Source organism: Gadus macrocephalus, chromosome 9 (assembly GCF_031168955.1).
Source record: "Gadus macrocephalus chromosome 9, ASM3116895v1".
In the NCBI taxonomy this organism is placed as follows: Eukaryota; Metazoa; Chordata; class Actinopteri; order Gadiformes; family Gadidae; genus Gadus; species Gadus macrocephalus.
In genome coordinates this window covers 10100625-10116600 of record NC_082390.1, presented here as the reverse complement: position 1 = coordinate 10116600, position 15976 = coordinate 10100625, and the positions used below count along the sequence as shown (strand labels likewise).

At 47.5% G+C, this 15976-nt stretch overlaps 2 protein-coding genes across 9 annotated transcripts in view; one reads left to right on the top strand and one right to left on the bottom strand.

Annotated features, from left to right (window-relative positions):
• ptprz1a (protein tyrosine phosphatase receptor type Z1a) overlaps positions 1 to 1557 on the top strand; it is a 36386-nt gene extending 34829 nt beyond the window's left edge. For all 5 annotated transcript variants that reach the window (XM_060060603.1, XM_060060606.1, XM_060060605.1 and 2 more), the window contains one exon: positions 754 to 1557. In XM_060060603.1, the coding sequence (XP_059916586.1) occupies positions 754 to 885 (132 nt within the window). In that variant the 3' untranslated portion in view covers positions 886 to 1557. The remainder of the gene's footprint in view (positions 1 to 753) is intronic.
• An 847-nt stretch (positions 1558 to 2404) lies between these two features.
• aass (aminoadipate-semialdehyde synthase) overlaps positions 2405 to 15976 on the bottom strand; it is a 29800-nt gene continuing 16228 nt past the window's right edge. For 3 of the 4 annotated variants that reach the window (XM_060060615.1, XM_060060613.1, XM_060060614.1), the window contains exons 16-24: positions 11137 to 11247; positions 10954 to 11062; positions 10007 to 10147; positions 9759 to 9926; positions 8166 to 8261; positions 7897 to 8012; positions 5528 to 5616; positions 5241 to 5417; positions 2405 to 3512 (exon numbers count right to left, since the gene is read on the bottom strand). In XM_060060615.1, coding sequence (XP_059916598.1) covers positions 3394 to 3512; positions 5241 to 5417; positions 5528 to 5616; positions 7897 to 8012; positions 8166 to 8261; positions 9759 to 9926; positions 10007 to 10147; positions 10954 to 11062; positions 11137 to 11247 — 1126 coding nt within the window. In that variant the 3' untranslated portion in view covers positions 2405 to 3393. The remainder of the gene's footprint in view (positions 3513 to 5240; positions 5418 to 5527; positions 5617 to 7896; positions 8013 to 8165; positions 8262 to 9758; positions 9927 to 10006; positions 10148 to 10953; positions 11063 to 11136; positions 11248 to 15976) is intronic. The other variant, XR_009527228.1, reaches the window with a different exon arrangement.

Genomic DNA, 15976 nt, shown 5'->3' with positions numbered 1-15976 from the left:
CGATATTGTAGAGTAATCTAATCCGATGTCTTCCAATACAATCAATACGGAACACATTGTGAGTCATTAATGAACATCATGGTGAAGATGTCAGTAATCCATCATCTCAGACACATGGCCTGAATCCAGCCAATCACAGCCCGCTGTTCGGTAAACACAGGAACAGCAGCAGATAGATCTGGAACAACATGTTGACATGTGGATGTTCTCCGAGTCCTTCATCACCTCGGCCTCCTGACCGCCCAGTACTACTACACTTACAACTAGGAAATACTACTACACAGTACTATTAGTAAATACTAATGCACAATACTACTAGGAAATACTACTACACTGTACTATTAGTAAATACTAATGCACAATACTACTAGGAAATACTACTACACTGTACTATGAGGAAATACAACCAGTAGGTAGTAGTGACTATTATTAGCAAATACTACTAGTAAATGGTAGTAAATAATACAAATAAATTAGCAACTAGTAAATAGCAAATGTAGTAACTAGTACTAGTAAAGAGTAATAAATGTAGGATGTAGTTCTAGTAAATGGTAGTAAATGTTTTAGTACTAGTAAGTAGTACGGTAATACATTCAGTAACTAGTACTAGTAAATAGTAGTCAATGTAGTAAATAGTACTTGTAACCGATAGTTAATGTAGAAACTAGTAGTAGTAAATGGTAGTAAATGTATTAACTAGTATGGGTAAATGGTAGTCACTATTTAACGGTGGGGTCCTGGGTCGGGTTTCAGGACCAGGTCCAGCTCCTGTACCGGACCCTGCTGAGTCTGGTCGGGTCTCAGCAGGACCAGAAGCTCCTTGACTCCTCCCACACCGCAAGCCCCGCCTCCACGACCGCAGAGAGCCTGGAGTCTTTGGTGTGAACATCCAATCAGAAGCCAGGAATCCACCATCAGCCATCACCTCCTCCCACCACCTCCCCTGCCCCTTGCCGTCAATCAACAGGCCCCATCTCCCGGACTGGTCTAGAACCTAGACCCTACTGGGACCACCAGGTCTGGTCTAGACCCTCGTTCCTGCTGGGTCTGGTCTAGACCCTAGGTCCTGATGGGACCACCTGGTCTAGACCCTAGGTCTTGCTGGGTCTGAGGGGTCTACTGGACGTTGTTGACAGGTTGGACTTGTTATTGTGCCTTGTTTTTTTGTACTTCTCCTCTTTTGTTGGTCCAGATGTAATAGGACTGTAGACTAACTCATGCTAACCAGCGGCTCGATAACTAACCGCTCTTAAACTCTATTTATCGGCCACCCGCCAAATGGGTAAAAGGGAATCTTTTGTAGACGTTTGAATCCAGGCGGGCACTGAACCCACGAGACCACGCTAATGTACAGAATAATCTAGAACTCAATGGACCAAATCTCTATTTATACCGCTAGATTTTATATTGGACTATTTTCTAGGGATTTAAACGTATACCATTAAATTCTAATTATGTAGTAGTATGTTGTTTTTTATAATAAACTGTGCTAAATATTATGGGTACTGACCCCAAATTGTAGATAGAGAACTAAGAAATAAACATCTTGGAACCAGACTCTTTGTGGCCTTGCTTGGTTTGGGGAGGTGAGGGGGGCAAGGGGGCAAGGTCAGGGTGGTGGAGGTCCGGGAGGTGGAGGTCAGGGAGGTGGTGTTCAGGGAGGTGGAGCTCAGGGAGGTGGTGGTAAGGGAGGCGGCGGTGGAGGTCAGGCAGGTGGAGGTCAGGGAGGTGGAGGTCAGGCAGGTGGAGGTCAGGGAGGTGGAGGTCAGGGAGTTGGAGGTCAGGGAGGTGGTGGTAAGGGAGGCGGCATGGAGGTCAGGGAGGTGGAGGTCAGGGAGGTGGAGGTCAGGGAGGTGGAGGTCAGGGAGGCAGCGGTGGAGGTCAGGGAGGCAGCGGTGGAGGTCAGGGAGGTGGAGGTCAGGGAGGTGGGGTGGGCTGTGGGAGTGGTTAGGGTGGGGGTGTTGTCAGGGGGTGTTGTCCCTCTCTGCTGACGGAGGAGCGTGGCACCACAGCGTCTTAAGCCCCCAGTTGTTGTTTTGACGTCTTGGCCATTAATCGCCACGGCGACACCAGAAGTGAGCGGTCGGGGAAGAAAGTAGGTCACCAGCCTACTTTCTTCCCCCCCCCCCCCCCCACCAGCCGCCGGCTCGTTTGCATTTCTGACTTCTCCTAATGACATAATGACGGCCGCTCGGTGAGCGCTGGCCTAGTTCGCATGGCTGCCTCCGAACAGACGATTACAAGTGTTTTGGTTTCGGGGTTTCTCTAAGCGCATTGTTTTGGTACGACGGCCTTCTGCAGTCACTCGCTTTCCCCGTCCCTCCGACACAACGCCACAGCGCGACAACGCCACCACGCCAGGGTCCAACGAGAGAGAGGCTGATTTAAGTTTTGTTGAATAGAGTATCTTTAAATGTCATCTTTAATGTAGATAGAGGTACACACATGTTGCACGTTCCATCTTTAATGCAGAAGGAAAAATGAAAACAAGTAACAGCAGAGATAATGTCTCGTCCCAGACCATCCCAGCAGTACAGACACACACAAAGACACACACACACGCGCGCGCGTGTGTAATGCAACATGTTAAACATGCTAAACGTGTTTCAAACAACAATCGTCCCTTAGAACTCTGACCCTAAAATAATTGACTTTGACCTTTAGTAAAAAATAGAAATATGTAACGATAGTGTTTGTTCGTAGTGTAAGAAAATACAGCTTTCAGATCTTAATATAAATACTGACATTTAGAAGGGGAGGGAGCCGGGAGCCAATGAGCAGACGGAACATGAAGAGGGCGGGTGCAGACAACCGGGGTCACATGGACTGATCGCACCAATCAGGGGAGGCCAGGGCGGTGCATCAGCGTTACCATGGTTGTCTTGACAGCCAGAAAGGAGGCGAGAGATGAGGAGACAGCTCTTTTGTTCACTACTAACTAACCCTAACCACGGGACTAATTAGTGCTGGTTATGGACTCACTAGTCCAGCCACAGGACTATTTAATGCTGGTTATACTCACTAGTCCATTCACAGGACTAGTAACTGCTAGTTATACTCACTAGTCCAGCCACAGGACTAGTTACTGCTGGTTATAGACTCACTACTCCAGCCACAGGACTAGTTACTGCTGGTTATAGACTCAATAGTCCACTTGGTTCGGTGTAACGGTTTCATTGAGTAAGTAAACGTGTTTCTGGATTTCAAATAATAAACCTTCTTTCTGTCTGCCTGCCTGCCTGTCTGTCTGCCCGTCATAGCTACAGTGATATGCTTCTCTTCCTCACCTCCTCTCCTCCTTCTCTTCTCCTGCAGACTACTCCTCCTCTCCTCTACTCCTCTACTCCTCGTCTCCCTTCCTCAACTCTTGCAGAGTTCTCCTCTCCTCCTCCTCTACTCGTGTAGGGTGCTCTTGCAGGTGATGATTAGCCCCTCCTCCTTCAGCCTCTTCAGGGCAGGGCCGTAGACGTCTTTGGTCATCGGAACCACAAGACCCTTCTTGGAGATCTCCCCTGTGGAACCGCAACATAGTTCAGACCACGCTAACCCAGCACCGTGTAAACACACTACAGTATGGGGACCGTGTTAACACACTACAGTATGGGGACTGTGTTAACACACTACAGTATGGGGACCGTGTTAACACACTACAGTATGGGGACCGTGTTAACACACTACAGTATGGGGACTGTGTAAACACACTACAGTATGGGGACCGTGTTAACACACTACAGTATGGGGACTGTGTTAACACACTACAGTATGGTCAGAGTGGGGACTGTGTTAACACACTACAGTATGGTCAGAGTGGGGACTGTGTTAACACACTACAGTATGGGGACCGTGTTAACACACTACAGTATGGTCAGAGTGGGGACTGTGTTAACACACTACAGTATGGTCAGAGTGGGGACTGTGTAAACACACTAGGGCTGTCAAAATTGCTCAAAAATGACATTCGAATGTTCGTTTGGAAAAAAATCACGAATTCGAACTATTCGAATATCTGGTTGCCTATTTTACGTAGTTGCCGTCAATATGTCAATAATGCGAAAAAACCATGGTTCAAATTAGTGGGATATATATATATCCTATAAACAGCCCAGTAACGTGGAGGCCTAATCATGAAAAGCCACAACTTTGTATCGCTTGCATTTCACCACCACACCTGCAAGCGCGCAAACTATAGTAATCTGAAGAAGACGCCCGCTTCTGAATGTTACAAAGTATGCTAGTGGTAACGTTCCTTGCTTTGCTTACCATTTATCGAGAAGGCCTATTAAAATCGATAAAGAAAAAAATGCATGTCGCCTACGTCTTCCACCATGCCAGCGAAAGGGCCAGCACTACGCACCGTTCGGATTCATGAAAAAAAAGCTGTCTCGGACTTTGCCGAGAACATTGCGTTATAGCAGCTTTCACCAGCCAGACTACTAGCTCCCTGAGCTCTACTTCGGATGCTTATTGAATGGCATAGCCGAGCTGGAATACCTATATCCAAGTACGGAAACCCCGAGGGGATAAAATACATTCGCTCTTCACAATACTAGTCTGTTACACTTGTACCGCGGGAGTGTTTTATCACATTTGAATATTATGAGGGACATCGCGAACAGACAGAGGCTCATTCACAAAGCAGATAGAGGCGCTTGTACCGCGGGAGTGTTTTTTCACATTCGAATATAAATTTTCACGTTCGAATTCGCGTTTTTGGATACATTTCGAACGAATATTCGAACTTCGAATATTCGTTGACAGCCCTAAAACACACTACAGTATGGTCAGAGTGGGGACTGTGTAAACACATTACAGTATGGTCAGAGTGGGGACTGTGTAAACACACTACAGTATGGTCAGAGTGGGGACTGTGTAAACACACTACAGTATGGTCAGAGTGGGGACTGTGTAAACACACTACAGTATGGTCAGAGTGGGGACTGTGTAAACACACTACAGTACGGGGGTCAGAGTGGGGACCGTGTTAACACTACAGTACGGGGGTCAGAGTGGGGACCGTGTTAACACCACAGTATGGGGGTCAGAGTGGGGACCGTGTTAACACTACAGTACGGGGGTCAGAGTGGGGACCGTGTTAACACTACAGTACGGGGGTCAGAGTGGGGACCGTGTTAACACTACAGTATGGGGGTCAGAGTGGGGGCCGTGTTAACACTACAGTACGGGGGTCAGAGTGGGGACCGTGTTAACACTACAGTACGGGGCTCAGAGTGGGGACCCACCGTCCAGGATCATGCGGGCTGCGATGGCGGTGGGGTAGCCCACGGTCTTGGCCATAGCGGAGAATCCGTTGTGCTCGCCGTACACCACCAGGCTGACGTGTTTGGTCTCCAGCTCGCCCGTCGGGTGCCGCAGCCCCACGTCGTTACGCAGGATGATCATGTCTCGCTCGCCCTCGTCTACAGAGAGAGAGAGAGAGAGCGTCGATGAGGTACAGAGAGACGCCGGTGCCCTGCTGAAGCGGCACCAGGGGGAGAGGGTGTGGATGAGGGGTTGACAGGCGGCTCACCGTAGGAGAGGCGGGCCTCCAGGTGTTTGGTCAACGCGGCGAGAACGGTCGGGGCGCGCGGAACGCCGTCATCGCTCAGCATGCCCAGGCTGAGGAGAACCAAACACACCGTCACTCACTAACCCCAACTAACCCACACAAACACCATCCCCAACCAACATTAACCCCAACCAACACTAACCCTAACTTATATTAACCCCATCTAACCCAAACCAACACTAACCCCAACCAACACTAACCATAATTATACCACAGTCTGGGGGAACGCTCGATTCTGATTGGCTGCAGGGTGTGCATTAACTCCTGATATGCGGACACACAAGTAGTTCCAGTCAAATTTTCTGTTCACCGTTCTCAATTAATGCGCTAGCTGGCGTATCGTATCAGCCTGTCTCAAAAATGAGTAACCATAGCAACGGGAACGCAGTCAAAGCCGACGGACTAGAATACCTCCCGTTGCCAAGGTCCGTCCTAATTACTGTAGTAGTGCAACAACGATCCGTTGCATAAGAACCTTACGGGAGGGTAATGGTTGTTCCAGGAATTAGTCAAACCCTCAGGCGTTACCAGGGAAACAAAGTTATGGCTTGTGGAAAACTTTATATTTGGATAGTAAAACGCATAAAAAATATAAATGAATGGTCTTAATTTCTTTTCTTTGGCAAGTGGCCGTGGTATAAGTGGGATAATGCCCTTCGAGGTGTCCATTATCAGGAATTAATGGCCTCCGCGTCGTCTATTAATTCCTGATAATGGACACCTCGAAGGGCATTATCTCTTACCTAACACTCACCCCAACCTCCACCCCCTAGTTCGACCCCCCTAGCTCCACCCCCCCGGGCCTCCGCCCCCCTAGCTCCACCCCCCTAGCTCCACCCCCCTAGCTCTACCCCTCTAGCTCCACCCCCCTAGCACCACCCCCCTAGTTCTACCCCTCTAGCAGCAGCACTTCAAGCCAGCGGCGTTCATCCTTGACGCTGGGCTGGTTAAGGCGAGGCATGAATCGAACAAATGAACGAGTCTTTTCATTGACGCTTTCAGCGCGTTTCCTTTCAGAGAATACGCTGGAATGTTCCTGAGCCGGCGCCATTAGAGAGGCGGGTCTCAATGCCACCGCGCCGCGCTGTGAGCAAACACACACACAACACAAAGCAGAACCTTGGCTCCCGAGAGCCTTTCAGCGCGGAGCCGGAGCCACTCAGCACGCCAGGGGCCAGGCTGTCAGGTGCACCGCGCCCAGCTTCACACACACACACACACACACACACACACACACACACACACACACACACACACACACACACACACACACACACACACACACACACACACACACACACACACACACACACACACACACACACGATAACACCTATATAGCTTCAAAGACACACAGACACAAAACAACACCAAAGATGCACAATAACACCAAACACACCTACACAGCTTTACACACACACACACAATAACAACATACACACAATAACACCTTAACAGATGTACACATGCACAAACAACACCATCAAACAGAAACACACACACAACACAGCCAAACACACAGACACACACACACGTGTACCACACCCTGCGATACACACCTAAACAAACAACACAAAAAAAAAGAATCATAACACATACCCACAGCAAAAAAACACAGCAAACACCACAAACAGACACATACACTAAACATCAGACACACACATACACACACGTGCTGTGGTTCTCTGAATATAAAAGACATCTGTGAATCTTCCTTACAAGCTAACTTCAATCAGCTCATATTGAATTTTACTTGCTTCCATTATGAAAATTATTGAATTACTCCATTATATTTATTAAAGGTATTCTTTCCTAATTATTCCTTCTCTCTACAGCTATGAATAATCTTTTTTTCACTGGTTCCAGTGCGATGGGACCTCACCCTCTCACTGTTTCCAGTGGTAGAGGACCTCACCCTGTCACTGGTTCCAGTGCGATGGGACCTCACCCTGTCACTGGTTCCAGTGCGATGGGACCTCACCCTGTCACTGGTTCCAGTGGTAGAGGACCTCACCCTGTCACTGGTTCCAGTGGTAGAGGACCTCACCCTCTCACTGGTTCCAGTGGTAGAGGACCTCACCCTCTCACTGGTTCCAGTGGTAGAGGACCTCACCCTCTCACTGGTTCCAGTGGTAGAGGACCTCACCCTCTCACTGGTTCCAGTGGTAGAGGACCTCACCCTCTCACTGGTTCCAGTGGTAGAGGACCTCACCCTCTCACTGGTTCCAGTGGTAGAGGACCTCACCCTCTCACTGGTTCCAGTGGTAGAGGACCTCACCCTCTCACTGGTTCCAGTGGTAGAGGAGCTCACCCTCTCACTGGTTCCTCACCTCCTCAGGGTTTCCATCCTGAAGTCACTCCCTCCAGTGCGCCGGAACACCTCCTGCTCAAAGGCCTCCCGGGAGAGGGTGATGGCCACGCCCATCTGGGTGCAGAGCAGCTCCCTCTGGGGGGGGGAGCTACACGTTAGGAACACTGAAAGGACTGCGTTTCCCAGCATGCTTTGCTGGCTGTTTCCAACCCAAGTCTTGTGTACTCTTCAAACTATTCCAGGTGCATGATGGGAAACATCAGGCTGTAGTGAGTGAGTGAGGTTTACCCAGGATACCCGGGGGGAGCCCGTCTGGAGGAGGGATGTGGGCTCAGAGTCGATCAAACCCAGCTTCACAAAGCCACTCATGGCGTCGATAAAACCCTGTGGAGACACGGCAACAGTTAGAGCCAGGACCCCAACCCGGACCATACCCTTTACCAACCCCAACTCACTACCCGGACGCTAACCCTAACCCCAACCCGTACCAAACCCTTTACCAACCCCAACTCACTACCCGGACGCTAACCCTAACCCCAACCCGTACCAAACCCTTTACCAACCCCAACTCACTACCCAGACGCTAACCCTAACCCCAACCCGTACCAAACCCTTTACCAACCCCAACCCACTACCCGGACCCTAACCCTAACCCGTACCAAACCCAGTATCCATGCCACATTCACCTTACAGATCCATCATACACCCACTACACATTTATCATTCATAATACACTTGTTACACATTCATTACATGCCTACTACTACCACCACGAACACTCCCAAACTATCACACACCCACACTACAATCACCACCATTACACATTTATTACATATCCCTCCTTCACATTACATCCATTTACCTCTTATACCTTCTACGCTTTTCATCTATCATCCGCACACATCTTACATAAGTTACACCTATTACACCTCTTACACATTCATTATTCACAATACACCTATTACACATTCATCACCTATTACATATGCATTACACCCACTCCTCATCCACTACACACACAATCAACAAATACATATTTATTTACATCCACTCTACACATACAACCACCAGGTGCCCCCTCTCACACGGTCATCCCACACTTATTCACATTCACCACACATTTCACCCACACCTAGACCACACCTCACACACGGTACAATAGGCCAGCTGCAACTGCGACCACACAGTCCTCCCCAACCATTACCCTTTCACCTAACCCCAACCCGGACCAAACCCTTTACCAACCCCAACCCACTACCCGGACCCTAACCCCAACCCGGACCAAACCCTTTACCAACCCCAACCCACTACCCGGACCTGAGGAGGAGGGGGAGGGGTTCAGGTACCCTGAGGAGGAGGGGGAGGGGTTCAGGTACCCTGAGGAGGAGGGGGAGGGGTTCAGGTACCCTGAGGAGGAGGGGGAGAGGTACAGGTACCCTGAGGAGGAGGGGGAGGGGTTCAGGTACCCTGAGGAGGGAGGGTCCAAGGTTCAGGTACCCTGAGGAGGAGGGGAAGGGGTTCAGGTACCCTGAGGAGGAGGGGGAGAGGTACAGGTACCCTGAGGAGGAGGGGGAGGGGTTCAGGTACCCTGAGGAGGAGGGGGAGGGGTTCAGGTACCCTGAGGAGGAGGGGGAGAGGTACAGGTACCCTGAGGAGGAGGGGGAGGGGTTCAGGTACCCTGAGGAGGAGGGGGAGGGGTTCAGGTACCCTGAGGAGGAGGGGGAGGGGTTCAGGTACCCTGAGGAGGAGGGGGAGGGGTTCAGGTACCCTGAGGAGGAGGGGGAGGGGTTCAGGTACCCTGAGGAGGAGGGGGAGGGGTTCAGGTACCCTGAGGAGGAGGGGGAGGGGTTCAGGTACCCTGAGGAGGAGGGCTTCCGGTACCTTATAGCGTAGGGTTCCCCGGATCAGGGTGTGGGCGTCCTGGATGCCGTAGGGCTCTGCGTACTTGGTGCTGTCCCGGTTGGGGAAGCCCTCCAGGTTGAAACCTGGCAGGAAGTCCATGGGGACGCCGGCCTCCATCAGAGACCCGCCCGCTGGGATCTCCACCACCTGGGGGGCAGACACACGTTAGGACCCCCGCAGGACCCCCCCCGCGTGGAGAACAGAGCCTTGGGGCCGCTGGGGCGTACCTGGTGGTCCTTGATGTAGATGGCCTGGCTCACGGTGTTCATCAGCACCCCCAGAGGGCTCCAGCTGAACTTGTAGCGCAGTGGATTGTCAGAGCACTCGGGGGCCGGGAGCCCCCCGCAGAACGAGCTGTACGACTCCACCTGCACACAAACCGCCGTCACCGTGACGACCGGGCCCCACATACCGCCGTCACCGTGACGACCGGGGGCCCCACACACCGTGGTCACCGTGACGACCTGGCTCAACACACACCGCCATCACCTTGACGACCAGGCCACACAAACACCGCCGTCCCCGTGACAACCAAACCTCCGTCACCGAGACGACCAGGCCCCTTACACTGCCGTCACCGTGGCGAACGGGCCCAACACAACGCCGTCACCCTGACGACCAGGCCCCACACTGCCGTCAACGTGATGACAGGTCCACGCAAACCGCAGTCCCCATGACAACCAAACCTCCGTCACAATGAAGACCGGGCCACTGATCACTGTTTTGATTGTTTTTTTTGTTTTGTTTTGTTTTGTCTTGTTTTTGTTTTATTTATTTATTATTGCTTATGTTAATTAATTTATTTATTTTTTCCACAATGTCTTGTTTTTTTAAAAAAATGTATGATGACTATATGCTCTGTAAGGTGACCTTGGGTGTCTTGAAAGGCGCCTCTAAATGAAATGTATTATTATTATTATTATTACATACACCACCGTCACCATGATGACCAGTCCCAACACACACACCTCCGTCACCACGACAACAACGAACAACACATAGAGAGAGAGAGAGTCAGTGAGTGAGTGAGTGAGTGAGTGAGTGAGTGAGTGAGTGAGTGAGTGAGAGAGAGAGAGACACAGACAGTAATAGAGAGACAGTGATAGAGAGCGATGACGACCAATGGGCTGATCAGCTGTCTGATCAATATGTCCCCTCCCCTACCCCCACTCACGATGCAGCCGTCGGTCCGGGCCTGGTCGATACACTCCATGGCCAACATGTGGTCGATGCCCGGGTCCAGACCCATCTCGTTCACTATGGTGATGCCCGCATCCTCAGCACTGCACACACATTAACACACGTTACGCTTAGAGTGACAGTGTATGAGTGAGTGAGTGAGTGAGTGAGTGAGTACCTTTGCTGCAGGCTCTTCATCTCGGGGCTCAGGTAGCTGGCGGTCACCATGTTGATCTTCCTCCTGATGCAGTGCCGCGCCACCATGGGGTGGAAGCTGTAGGGCAGCATGCTGCAACACACAGAGAGGGGTTACCATTTAAATTATATATTATAATGTGTATTGTTTTTAGTATCATATGATATTTTTATGATATACATGTATAACGTTTATATTTTATGATGAAATCATTATATTTAAGCAATAGATCCCGCCAGGCTGTGGTATGTGCTCATTATACCACTGTTAAGGGGCGTTGTCCGGCCCCGACGCGCAGCGGAGGGCCGGCGACCCCCTTCACAGTGGTATAATGTGAGCACATACCACTGACTGAAGTGATCTATTGCTTTTATACAATGGTTACTGTTATGGCGAAACGAAAGTCATAGACACACTACATTTAAAAAGAAACAAAGAAAGTCAAAGTAGCCGTTTTGTTAAAGAATACAAAAAAGTAGTCCCTCCTGGCTGCCGCTATGCATCGACGGTCGCTATGCAACACACTTTAGCGTCCCTCCGAGAGAAGGCTCCGATAGAGCGGTTCGCCGGCAATTTATCCTATGGAGCAGTTCACTCGCCGATTTTAGACTTCAGTGAACTGTGCTATTGCTTTTATACAACTGTTAAAATTATGGCAAAATGACTTCACACACACACACTAGTAAAAATACGGTTGTATGCTTTGACACTTTCCACTTCAAGGCGCGGAGTGATACTTTCACAAAATGATCGGGCGTCATAGCAGTTATGTATACGCTCTTTATACAACAGTTGGGAACCAATCAGATCGCTGGATTTAGGTCCCCCATTGTATAAGTATTTATATATCATGAACGTGTGCAGAGCTGATGGTCCTTGGGGTCTACCTGATGACCAGGTGGTGGTCCCGGACCATATTATTATTATTATTATTAGGCGAGTGCTGCATGCAGCGCTTAACCATTGTTCTTCATAAGTTTTATTCTTTCTTTCTTTCATTCTTATTCTCTACAAACTTTGGGACCCATCTCCTTCCTCAAATTTTCACCTAGAGACTCCATTCACTTCTTTTCAGATTATTTTAAATATTTTATACTTTTTAAGATATTCTACTTTTAAAATATTATCTTTTTTTATCATGGGAGTCAATGGGATGACGGCAGAACCAACCTCTGGTACTTCAACTGTTTAAGACGTAACTAAAATCAATTTTCAATCGTTTATCTTCGTTCAAACCATTTAACAAATCTACACACTTGTATCTTCAATAATATCTAAACGGAATTTCGATATCATTTAAACTTTATTCAGAATACCGGTAACCGTTTTAGTTTCATACCGGCTTCATTTTCAGTTGGTCTCATTGATTAACGTTGACGCTGGAGCGTGAAGACGTTCAGCAGTGTTGCCAAATTGGGTGTTTTTCCCCACTGGATTGGGCTACTGTTGGAGGACGTTCAGGCAGTGTTGCCAGATTGGGCTGCTTTTCCCGCTCTATTGGGCTACTTTTAATGACACACCGGCTCGCTATTCTCTTAAAGACACACACACATGCGCTCACACACACACACAAACACCAGCAGAGGAGGGCAATACATTTGACCTTTTACATTTCTGCATTTTTAGCAATGCTTTGCGCTTTTCATTCAGCTTCACTTTATTTTTCTTAAATGGTGTGCATGTTGACAGTGTTTACTCCATTTAGACTTTTGTTCAAATCCCTTCACTTGATTTAAGCCATTTATAATTTCTTCATGTCTTAATCTATGTGGCTTTATTAAAAAATATTTTCAACCTCACTTTGTATTACAGCACTCACCTAATTTTCTGCAGGAAATGCATTTTCTAGTTATTATTATTATTATTATTATTATTATTACTTTATTCAAGACACAGGAATGTCCACAAAGACAGCCCAGTACATATCTAAAAATAATTATATATATTATATATATATATATATATCAGTGTTTCCCCCACGTTCACACAGCAGCGGCACGCCGCCGCTGCTGAATTTTCTCCGCCGCTGCAATAAAAATCCTTCTCCTAATTTTTTATTTTTTTTTACATTGCTCCTTTTAGAAAATGTACAGCGCGTAACGTCAATTGCGCAGCACGCGGCACATCGTCACGTAACCAACATCTAAGAAGAAAAATACACAGCGAGTGTGGCAGTTGTTGGCAGTAGGCTACCCTACACGGTTGCAAAGTTACATTGATTCTAGCAGTAGCGAGTGAAGCGGAAGATCGAAGAAAGAAGGAAAGAGAGAGACAGACAGAGAGAGAGAGAGGCAGACAGAGAGAGATTTTAGCATTTTAGCAAAGTAAGTTGCTAAAATGTGTCGCTACATGACCACCAGTGTTAAAAACCCTCTGAGCCCAATCATTTTATTGTATCTATAAACCGCAACCTCCGTGCCGTTTTTCCTCTAGTATTGTGTGTGTGTGTGTGTGTGTGTGTGTGTGTGTGTGTGTGTGTGTGTGTGTGTGTGTGTGTGTGTGTGTGTGTGTGTGTGTGTGTGTAGGCCTGTGTGTGTGTGCGTGTTGTCGCTCTTTTTGGGATCACTCATAGCCTTTACAGGAGCTTATATCCAGTCAGGAATTTATAGCCTAGGTATTTTCGGGAACTTTGAAAAATGAATCCATACTTTTAGATCCGATGTTGTTCTTTATTGCCATATAAAATCCGTTTTCATCACGTATTTTAGTTAGGGATTTGTGCTAATCGCCTGTAAGCATGTGGTCATTAGCATAAATGCAGGGAAAAAACCTAAGGACTTCTTAAAAGATCATGAATAGTTTCTATTATGTATGACTTATATTTATTTTATAATTTTCAAGCTTATCATCGCTCTCTTGTCCTCTTCCCCTGACTCTCACTGTCTCACAAAGGAGCTGAGCTCACCTGAGGTCTATTTGTAGTGCTAAAGGACAGGCACGTGCAGAGGGGGGGGCGGAGGGGGCTTGAGCACCTGCCCCTTTGCCCCTTTGCCCCTTGGTGCCCAAAGTGCCCTTTTGTCAGTGTGTGTTTGTGTGTGTGTGTGTGTGTGTGTGTGTGTGTGTGTGTGTGTGTGTGTGTGTGTGTGTGTGTGTGTGTGTGTGTGTGTGTGTGTGTGTGTGTGTGTGTGTGAGAAAGTCCGTCTCTGTGGCCCAAAATAATAATAAATAAAACAAAATAATTAATAATAATAATAATTTAGATCTACCTTGGTCGGTCACATGATCCACAACGTACCCTCACGCTGCCCTCACTGCCCTGACGTGCCCAGACGTGCCCTGCTCGCTAAGCTGCTGGAGACGGCCACTACTAGTCTCGTTAAACCGAAGAAGACCCGAGGGAGTGAACAACTGGTCCGGTGAGTAGGTTCTGCAGCGGTATTCGTTTGTGCACGGTGTATTCTTGCAAGATGACTGACAAAGTGAAGTGAGCAATGAGCATCCTCTGTATCATCCAAATCTGCACACAGACCTCTCACAAATTATAGCCGCTAGTTAACCACTCACAGCCTGCTGTGGGGAAAAAGTACAAACTTTTTTTGTTGTTGTTTCTGTATGTTTCTCTTGTCATGGGCAAAGTGCATTAGAGAGATATCATGTGTTATTTTACTGTCAAGCTGTTTTTCCCTATGTTTCTAGAGGCAATGAGGCATAGGCTCTGCTGGACTACTATGTATCCCCACATCACGACTCACTACAATGGGTGCCCGGTCATTCAGCTGTTCAGCACCCAGGCTCTGGAACTCCCTCCCCCCACACATAGAACAGTCAGACACCATTACAACCTTCAAGTCACAACTCAAAACTCACCTGTTCAAACTCGCACACAACATCTAACTGATCACTGTTTTGATTGTTTTTTTTTCTTTTGTTTTGTCTTGTTTTTGTTTTATTTATTTATTATTGCTTATGTTTATTTATTTATTTATTTTTTTCCACAATGTCTTGTTTTTTACAAAATGTATGATGACTATATGCTCTGTAAGGTGACCTTGGGTGTCTTGAAAGGCGCCTCTAAATTAAATGTATTATTATTATTATAGACTATGTTATTTCACTAAAACTATGCAATATGCATATTCACACAATTTTGGACTATTAGCCTACAGTATAAATACAACAATAATAGAAGAATTTGAGTTTTGATTTTCTCAACCTCTCATTTAAACATCAGTACTTGTTTATTTATAACATTTACACACAAATTAAATATAATAGCTATACATACAAATTATATAACTTTTAGAACCTTGTTGTCTTGTGCAAAGTCGATTTTTTTACTTAATTAGTAGCACTAGGAATAATAAAGGGCAGATTATGAATGGATTAGCCTAAATTTGTGGCTATACAGTAAAATTTTTGAAAAGGTAGGAAATTTCACTGTGTTTGTGTGTGTGTTTTATGTACCCATGAGGTAAAACAGAGACTAATTTTGCTTTGCACTGACCTCTAACAAATATATGAGTATGTACAATGATATGGTATATGTTGTGATTCCATGTTACATTCTTTATGAATATGGGTTGCTACAATTCAACCGGTTGTATAGCAAGGTATGCTTCTGTATCGTGTTTCAAATGCGTGCTCCATGTGCCCCTTTTTTAACTTTGAGCACCTGCCCCTCCAAAGGTCTCTGCACGGCCCTGCTAAAGGTGCGGACACACCAAAAGCGTATCCCGCGTACCATGTACGCGCGTAACGCAGCTAAAATGTTGCTTGACCATTTTGTGTCAAAAATGGTCCTACATACGCAGCTACGCGCCTGTGGCTGCGCTGGATTTAGGAGTCCGAGGAAGGAAACCCAAACGCCGCTGTGTCTGGGTGC